The sequence below is a fragment of the Urocampus carinirostris genome, chromosome 2, assembly GCF_059441175.1.
Source record: "Urocampus carinirostris isolate Australia breed hairy pipefish chromosome 2, RoL_Ucar_1.0, whole genome shotgun sequence".
NCBI lineage: Eukaryota > Metazoa > Chordata > Actinopteri > Syngnathiformes > Syngnathidae > Urocampus > Urocampus carinirostris.
This window is the reverse complement of record NC_142350.1, coordinates 1,509,724-1,519,750: the sequence shown is the minus strand read 5'-3', so window position 1 is coordinate 1,519,750 and position 10,027 is coordinate 1,509,724. Positions and strand designations below refer to the sequence as shown.

General features: G+C 36.2%; 1 protein-coding gene across 2 annotated transcripts in view; it reads left to right on the top strand.

Annotated features, from left to right (window-relative positions):
- Nucleotides 1–3,652: 3,652 nt before the first annotated feature.
- Nucleotides 3,653–10,027, top strand: part of ilf2 (interleukin enhancer binding factor 2) — a 28,136-nt gene continuing 21,761 nt past the window's right edge. Inside the window, exons 1-2 of one of the 2 annotated variants that reach the window (XM_088328252.1) lie at nucleotides 3,653–3,801; nucleotides 4,462–4,521. In XM_088328252.1, the coding sequence (XP_088184378.1) occupies nucleotides 3,797–3,801; nucleotides 4,462–4,521 (65 nt within the window). In that variant the 5' untranslated portion in view covers nucleotides 3,653–3,796. The remainder of the gene's footprint in view (nucleotides 3,802–4,461; nucleotides 4,522–10,027) is intronic. The other variant, XM_088328251.1, reaches the window with a different exon arrangement.

Genomic DNA, 10,027 nt, shown 5'->3' with positions numbered 1-10,027 from the left:
TACTACTATGAAATACAACAGAAATACTAGAAAATTACTATGGCAATACTAATAAAATACCACTACAAACATACAACAGTAATACTGCAATACAAAAATACTACTACTTAAATATTTATAACATTGATTCATAAATTTAAACAATTTAATAGGTGTCCTGGATCAAGTTCTTGGCCATTTTTTAACCCAATTTGGCAGATGACTCCAAATAGTTGGCTACCCCTGCTTAGTATGGAAAATTCATTAAACAATGTATGTTCACTGTTAAGACACTTTATGAAAACCCACAGAACCAACTGTAAACACTCAAAAACTCTAGCAAAGCAACCAGAGCACTTCAATTGGGTAAGTGGTGGGAATGGAAGGAGCTGCACACGGCGCGCGCACTGTTTCTTGCCATCGCCCAGTGCCTGCCTAAGGTAAATACGTTGCTATCATTTGCAGTATTTTGTAACATTTTTACAAAAGAACTTTGCTCGCACCTTGATTTGAAACCATTATTTATGAAAACAATAGCAGTCAAAATGAGCCTCAACACTTAAGTAACTGCGGGAGGGAGTCACATTTTAAGTGGTATGTTCATATTGCTATGAGACACTGGCGTTGTTATTATATAACAGATCAAAATATTTGCTTTTATGGCTCTTTGGGTCTAAAAAGGTTCCTGCCCCCTGTCTTAAAACAATGTACAGTAATGTTACTATAAAAATAAATGGAAACAAAAATTGATTTTGTCTCACTTCTTCGGATATTTATGTTCTGTTTTTTTTTTTTGTTCTGCTTTGCCTGGCCTTCGTAATCATTTTCGGTCAAGGGTGGGCAACTATTTGGAGTCAGGGGCCTCATTGGGTTCAGCAATCTGGCCTAGGGACCCGTTCTGGAGACATCCATGTTTTTTATGTTTAAATAAATATACATTCAAACATCTACATTTTATATCTGTTTTTAATAATTACATTACATTGGTCTTCAAACGCTCCCAATTAAACTTAAACAATATATTAGGTCCCTGTTTTGATATTTAGTTTTGCAGTGTTACTCAAGTTGTCGTTTTTATGTATTTTTGTAATATTTATGCAGTAGTATTTTTGTGTTGTTTCCATAGTTGAATTGTTGCATATCTGTAATATTTTTGTAATTTTTTTTTGAAGTACTTTATTTACCATAATTTGGTTTTTCAGGATTTTCTGACCGTTTTCATTTGGCGGGCCAGGTAAAGAAGCCTGATGGGCATGTGGCACGCGGGTCGTAGTTTGCCAACGTCTGTTCTTGATGGATGATGAGGAATATACAATGTTGTCTCTTTGTGAATGAAGTGTTTTTATTCTGACATGAGCTTGGATCAGCCCCCACAAAACTAGAAAATGTAGAAAATACAGAACAGGTTCTCATCTTATCGTAACTTTTCAAATTCACAGGATGTCAAAATTGTTTTCTGTTTTTATTTACAGTATACAGTTTTTCACATGGGTCGTGTGTCAAAAAGAGCCCGTGATAGGCCAAATGCGTGAAGTAGAAACTTGTATTTGATTTTTTTACAATTATTGTACAATTAATCACTATATATTTAATATACACTGAAAGCAAAGAAGAAAAAAAACCCTTTTACATGTTCAAGTATTTGAATTTAATTCAATTGAATTTAATTTATTTATTGTCATTGATATTATTGTAGAACAACTTTAAAAATACTACAGAAATATTACGATGGAAATACCACAAGAGTACAACTACAGTAATGCTATAAAAATACTACAGATATGCTACAAGCATTCTACCATGGAAACACTATAAAATACTGCTATGGAAGTACTACAAAAATATTACTGCAGAAATACTTCAAAAATTAAAGTATCGGAATACTACAAAAATACTTTTATGTTTCAGAAATACTATAAAATTACTACAAAACAAAATTTCATGGTGCTTGAAAGCAGTGACCTAATGTGTTTTTTTATTCTGGAAAGGAAAAAATACAATAGAAATACTACAAATATTCTACTATACTAATACCATTATACAAAATACTGGTACAGAAATATTGCAGAAGTAATACTACAAAAATACTGCTATCGAAATACTACAAAAAAACAACATAACGCAAAAGACTACAACAGAAAAAACATAAAATTACTACAAAACTAGATCTTAAACTTGTACCTAAAAAAGAGACCTAATGTGTTTTTGCTTTTATTCTAAAAAGAAATAAAAACAAGAAAAATACTACTACAGCAATATTATTAGTATAATACTACAAAATATGACAATAGAATTACAATAAAACACTACTATAATTCAAAAATACTACTACAGAAATACTATAAAATTACTACAAAATATTTTTAATCTAGTGCTTGAAAACATAGACCTAATGTTTGTTTTTGTTTTCATTCTGTAAAGAAAAAAGATAGAATACCTACAAAAATACTTCTACAGAAATAGGACAACTGTGATACTACAAAAATATTACTTTGAAAATACAATGAAAACCGCTAATGTAATATAAAATTACTACTACAGACATACTATAAAATTACTACAGACCAGGGTTGGGTAGGGTTACTTTAACTTGATTACTTTCAATTACTTTTGGATCACTCCAATACCAAATATGCTAATAAAAGACAAAAGAAACTAAATATAAATAAAATGACTCTCAACATGTGGTAAGCTTTCTCTCCTGGCTTTGATCTCTTTCATCTCCGGCAAAACTAACATAAAATGCGGCAGAAACAAAATGAAAATAAATCCAAACAGCTTGCCAACATCATTTTTGCCGTTCCATGTGTTCCGTTACTCCCCAAGCCTGCACAAAATTTAGTAATTTTATTCATATTTAGTTTATTTTGTCTTATATTAGCATATTTGGTATTGGAGTAATCCAAAAGTAATTGAAAGTAATCAAGTTAAAGTAACCCTACCCAACCCTGCTACAGACTAATTTTAAATTTAGTGCTTATAAACAGAGACCTAGTGTGTTGTTTGTGTTTTTTTGCTGTCAATACTGTGTCACAACAGGAATACTACTCAAATACTATTATGTAAATATTACAAAAATACCACATAAATATGTTAAGCATACCTGTACACCTGTACGTTTTTGTCGTACAAAGTACGTTTATTATGCATTTTAAGACGTGTACGACGTACAAGAAAATCTGTATGGAAAAACGCAAATTTGGCAATTATGGGTACCATCCGGTAAACAAAACGGCAAATCAATCAAGTCTAACGAGTTCGCCGCGGTAGCCTCTATCTCGGTATCCTTTTTTTTTGTCGCAAACTAAGCTAGCGGTTTGATTTTACTGTGCGCATGCGTTTGCCGCCTGGGGATTTCCCATCATGCATCATTCCGAAAAATAAAATATATGGTGTAAGATTATTTTGTATTTTGTAAGGGAAAATACGACAGTTTGTGCGAGCATGGAGCCGTGGAGGTTGACAAGTATGGAAAAAAATCTATAATCAATGAAAAAAGAAAGCTGTGTTGCAGCGAGGGATTACTTTAAGGTGCTGAACACTATTTTGTATTTTTTCTTGCTTGGGAATACAGTATAAGTATTTGCATGTTTTATTTGCTTTTAAATACACTATTTTCTTTTTTTAATGGTTTGATATTAGTAAACGCTATGATGCAGTTTCACTCCAAGACTCGTGGTACAGTATTGCCTCCTCGTCTTAGCTCCTCCTCTTCTCCCCGGCTTCAAAATCCAAGAAGAAGACCACGTTAGCCGGCTAGCTGCGCTCTAGTTTTCCTGCAATTTTTTTTCGTACCGTTGCCAAAACGTCGTACATAATGAGGTCAGTAAAATCAATGTTTGTTTTTTTCCCCAAACAGTTTCCCGCTTTTATTGTTTTAGTGAGCAATTAAAGTGTCAAAAAAATCTTGGTGAATATATTCGCGAGCTATTGTTCAATGCAGCGCTTAATAGCTTTAGCTTCAAGCTAGCCAATGAGGCCCATGATTTAGGGACGATAGTTATTATTATTTTACATTTCTGTTTTTATTCGGTTAACTTCTCAAGATTCTGCTACTTTGCGAAATTTGCATTGTAGTCCTCATTTTGATTGGCTCAACAGTCCCGTAGGTAAAAGTCATACATAAATGTTCATAGGAGGGGTGAGTTTTTAAGGTTTCGGGCCGCATTTGGTTAAATTAAAGTAATTTAAGATTATATATTATTTATGTTTTCATTGTATTTTCGTTTGGCGGGTTGATTTATAAAGCCTGGCAGAGTCCGCATGGCCGTGGGGTATTTTTATCCAAACCAATGATTGGTAAAATTGTTTTGTTCTTTTACTTCAATGCATAGTAGATATTTTAAATGTGTAATAATTGGACAAAAATAAAGGCTTGTACTTTACAGATTTCACCTATCTCGGGTTCATTTTGGAACATAACCCCGGTGATAAACTATGGATCTGTGTATTCTCCTCGGGACTTGTGTTTGTGTTTTTCAGAGGGGATCGCGGCAGGGGTCGAGGCGGCCGCTTCGGGTCCCGTGGAGGTTTGGTCCAAGGGTGAGTTGAGTGCTTCACAGCCTTATTTGTATTGACCTTACTATTCAAAATGATATTTACGTCACAACATTGCGCTCCAAATGTTTATTGATTGATCCATGGCCTTCTAAAATCGAGTGAGGGGACCGGAAAATTGTTTTTTAGATTAATCACCTTTAATAATAATATAATAATTTCCTTGTATCGTCATTCTGTGTAACAATGTACACAGAACGAAATGTCGATTGCACCTGACCCGTTGTAGCGAGCCGATGCAGCCGCAGCCAACAGAGGGCGCCGCCGACCACTTTTTAAGTCTTAGGAATGACTCGGCCGGGGCGCGAACCCGAACCTCCCAGTCTCAAAGCGGGCGCCTTACCATCTAGGCTACTGAGCTGGTAATGGAGATCTTTGTAATGAGCATATCATTTAAATGAACTGCGTCCAAGAAGAGGAACCCCCTAAATGGGCAGAGCTTTGCAGACCTGATTCTTACATCTTTGCTTTGGATTTAAAAAAAGTCTTTCTTCTCCTAGATAATAATGTAGTGAACAGTTTTTACCATGCACGGCATGTCAAAAAGGATTACAAGTAAAAGACAAATAAGGTGCATCTAAAAGTGGACTGGTAGGTAAACAAACCTCCGTCAAAACAGCATTTGCGCCCTTCACACCGTACGAAAAAAGCTCGCAAAGGCACAAAAAATAACCAATGCTGTGTCTCCATTTAAAAATGTCTATTAGTGTCCAAACCCTAAACTGCATTATAGATTAGGGGTAACATGTACTATTTATGCAAGTTAATAAGTGAAATCTTATAATAAAAGTAATAAATAGATAGAAAAATAGATAAATACTTTATTCATCCCCGTAAAGTATTAGCAGTAGTGTTAATAGGTTAGCACAGCGGTCGGCAACCTTTGACACCGAAAGAGCCATTTGAACCCGGTTTCCACGGAAAGAAAACACTGGGAGCCACACATCTAAAATGAAAAAAAAAAAAAAACTTCTACTATTTTACAGCAGCATGTTTCTTATGAAATCCACGTGCTACAGAGAAAATTACATTTTATTCATTTAATGAACACATTTTGAATTCTTGAAAAATAATAACAATGAATGTCTCTTTCAAATAAATTAAAAGGCTGAATTTAAATTGTCCATGTAGCAAACAAAAGCAGAAAAATGCCATGAGGCGTCATCCTTATATCCATTTATCTTATCTAAAATGAAGATAACACTGTATATATTGCTTTTTCTTACCTTTACACTTTGTATAAACAACTATAGTGTGGTTATGTCTTATGAAGTGCTACGGAGAAAATTAAATTTTACCGATGTAATGAACACATTTTGAATTTTTGAAAAAAATAATGCCTGAATGTCTCTTTCAAATAAATTAAAAAGCTGAATTTAAATTGTGCATGCAGCAAACAAAAGGGAAAAATCCGTGAGCCGTCATCCTTATATCGCCTTGGGCTTTCAAAGTATGCAGCGGAGCCTTGACCTGAATATATAAAATAAATTGGGGGGGGAAAGCACTGTGTCACTAAACAATGAAAATTAAATATTTGCAAAATATCTGCATAAATATTTATTTTACCTGGTTAATGGGACTTCTGCTCCTGAACCTCTGCGCACAGCTTCTGCAAATCGGGGCTGTACGAAGTCACTTTCATCTTTACGCAGGACTGTAAGCTGTCATATGTGAGCCGTAAGCAAATGAATCTGCCCAGGCATCATTAAATGTTCTATTTTCTTGAGATATTTTTCTTTTCTTACATTTCTCCATTGGCTTTGCCGGGGTTGAAAGTCGCTCAAAATAGACGGCGTTTCAGCGGGTATACCAGGTTCCGCAGTGTGACGTCTATTTTGAGCGACGAAAAAATAATATCAAATAATTTAATTAATATTTTAATATTTCAAGCTCACAATAACCTTCAAATTTAGAACTAAAATTATATAAAAACTAACACAAATAAAACACACTTCAATTAAATACAAAAAAAAATTTTTTTGTAATTTATTTTCCCAAGCCAATCAGAGCCGCATTATAAGGATGAAAGAGCCGCATGAGGCTCTGGAGCCACGAGTTGCCGACTGCTGGGTTAGCAGGAACGGTGGGTTTGAATCAATACTAGAATGTTTTTTTGCACTGATGAACATGCTGCAGTAGCACATAGAAAATATTAGATTAGACTAATTGCAGACATGTCACGTACACAGCTTTAAAAGTGTGTTCAGTTTTTACCTTTTTATAGTGTGCAAATGTTCTTACATTTCTTAGAGTTCATAATTTATTTTTTTCAAATATTATTTATGTTAGTGTACAATGTTTACCTTTTTATGGTGGCTCCGGATATATACTTGAACTGAATAAACACGCTGCAGTAGCACATGGTAAATTTTATATACACTAATTGAAGACATGTCATGAATACACCCTTAAAAGTATGTGGATTATTTTTAGTGTGCAATGTTTACCTTTTTATAGTGCGCACAATTTCTTGTTGTTGTTGTTTACTTTGTTTGGTGTGGGATATTTTAAGTGCCTACATTTTCTTGTATACTGTTCATGATTTCCTTTTTTAAAATGCTATTTATGTTATAGGTTGACTTTGTTTGGTTATGAAGACATGTCAAAATAAGTAATTTGAATTTTATTTTGTGATGTTTTATTTCGAAAATTGTCCAGACCACTATTTTAATTACAGTGGGACTTCGGTTATTGCGGTTAATGGGGACCAAAACCACCGCGGGTGCCGTTCGGTCGCTCCTGCGAGCGAGCCCCTAACCCGCGGTACGGGTGCTTTCGGGCGCGATTCGCACGACACCGACACAGTTACGGGGGTCCCGCGCACGCCCGCCGCACGCGGACGGCCGCCTGTCGTCGCGCCGCGCTAGTGGGGTCGTGGGCCAAGCGGGCTCCCCCCAGTTACGGGGGTAGCCCGATCACGCCCGCCGCCTTTTCTCGCGTCGCACCGTGTGACGCCGCGTCCACCGAACTCGCTCCGTCGCGCAGCCCGGGAGTGACCACCGCCCTTAATCAGAGTCTCAAAGGTCTGCACAGGTTATTGCACAGACTATTATTTCAGACTATTATTACACCATCCCCTGATCTGGAAACAACATGAGGGCAAGTAATAACTCAAAAACCTCAACATGAGGAAAATGAAGAAACCTTGAGAAGGGACCGCACATGTGGTATCCCCCTTTCAGGATTACCAGGCAAAGGATGTTGCAATTACAAATAATACAGACATATTGTCCACAAAAAGTATAGGTTATTCATATGCTACAGAGTAGAAGTGTGTTTTAAGCTTGGGTAAAAATATTGACACGGTAGTGCTTAGAGACTGGCTCAAGTGCATCCAAACAATAGTGCAATGAAAAACGGCGCACTATAGGGCTGCAACAACTGATCAATAAAATCGATTATTAAAGCATTGGCAACGACTCAAATCATTGCTTCGTCCCTCAGCACCTCTGTTCAGTGCAAATAAGTTTGCATGCTTGTAGTACCCCTTTGATGAGCAAAGGGCGCCATGGGACCAAGCTTTAATGCGCCGGGTCATTGAGGAAGTTTATATATACAGCACTGATACTGAAATTCAACTAAAAGTTCAATATAATAACATTCATTGTTCAATAATATTCAGACATTGCAGTTATGAGTCGGTGAAGACATATGATTGAGTATAAAACCCTTCATAACCATTGCCCTTAAGTTCATAAATCTCCTTATTTAAGTTATTGTATAGAGATTTGGGGAAATGCATCAAGGGAGCCCTACAAAATCACATTTGTTATTATTGAAGAAAGCTATTTGGATTGTGCATTATGCTGTGTATCAAAAACACATAGTTTATAAAATCCACCTTGTTAAAATTTGAAGACACAGTATAGTAAAACCTAAATCACTATTAATAATATACAAAGCAAGTAAGTACCAACAAATATTTGACAGTTGTTTAGCAGACACTCATCATATCAGGGGAATTCAAAACCTCGAGCTCCAGTATTCTTATGCAACATTGAAAAGCCACTGAAAAGCTATTTATGGGATGATTTCGATGATGACCTTAAAAATGTCCCTTATTTACATCAATTAATCATACGTTATGTACTTTGGATAAATATATTAAAGAAGATTAATATACTGTATCAAGAGATTCTTAGGGTATTATGTTATAAGAGTCACGAGCAATACTTTTTAAAAGTTTTTATTTGAAATATGTCTTCCCTGCAAGGAAAACAAATTGAACAGGGATAGGCACCTAAAAGCTTCGGCTTCAGCTTCTCCCTGGGCACATGTTTAAATACTGTATTAATAAAAAGCCACAAACATCCCCTCTGACTTTGCCGCGCTTATTTTTTTAAATTTTATTTTTGCATTTATAAGAAAGTATTTTACATTCACTATATGCAGGTGTATAGTATGACTTGTATTTTTGTTTGTAATTTGACAAACACTTTGATATTTTAGTGTTTTATATTGTAAAATATTCAGTTGTGTTTTTGTGCTATTTTTCCATCTGTTCAAAACTTCAATATTTGAATAAAGAGGGGGATTACAAATCTGCTTTAAAAAAATGAGATTCATAGATTGATTGAAAAAATAATGTATGATTCCTCGGTTATTAAAATAATAATTAGTTGCAGCCCTGACTGCAATAACATTTACCAGAAACAAAATACAAAAATAAGTTGATAAATAAAAATACAAATACCCATGGGCAAAATAAAAATCTATTGGCCTGCCAGGGGAAGAAACTGCCCCTTTTCCACTCCCAGTTTCTGGCCTTCTTTGCCTCGCCCAACCTTTTTTGGTTTTCCATTATGAAAAAGTAACCGGTTCTTACTCCCAGGCCTTACGTACCCTCTCTGTTGAAGTTTTATACCCCGGACCTGGGGCTTAAAACGTCACGTGCGTCACTGCGGACCACTGATTGGTGTGCTACGTTGGAACACCGCTGACTAATGATTGTTCAGAGAGGGCAATAGAGAAAGGAAGGTTCAGTTAATCCTCCCTGCCGTTTTTAAAATAGCGTTGCGTTTGTATTCTGCCGTAACGAACAACAATTATGGCTACAGCACGTCGTTATTCACAAACCACAGCCATCTCCTTGTCTGAGTTTTAATTTGAAATTTCCCAGAGCCCCCAACACTTTGTCACAGTCTCGTCTTGCGGCGTTGTGTTGCCGCTTCACTTCCGGCAACTGTAACCTTGTTGCCAATGCCTTTCGCCATTGCTGCTTCCAAATTAATATGCCTCTCATGTCGCTTGTCTGGGTGTGCTTCTGTTTCGCTCCGAAGAGTCACGGAAAATATGACGCTGAAATTATGTCAAGATGCAGCAACGATCTATAATGCAAAAGGTACCCGGGGAGAGGCCGGGCGAGGCGAGGAAGGCCAGAACCGTGTAGCGAAAAAGGGGCTTTAGTCCTTGTTTTAAGGGACCTGTAGCGCCTACCAGGGGGTAAAAAAGGGGGTGCCCCGGATGAGAAGATTTGTGTGTGAAATGCTCT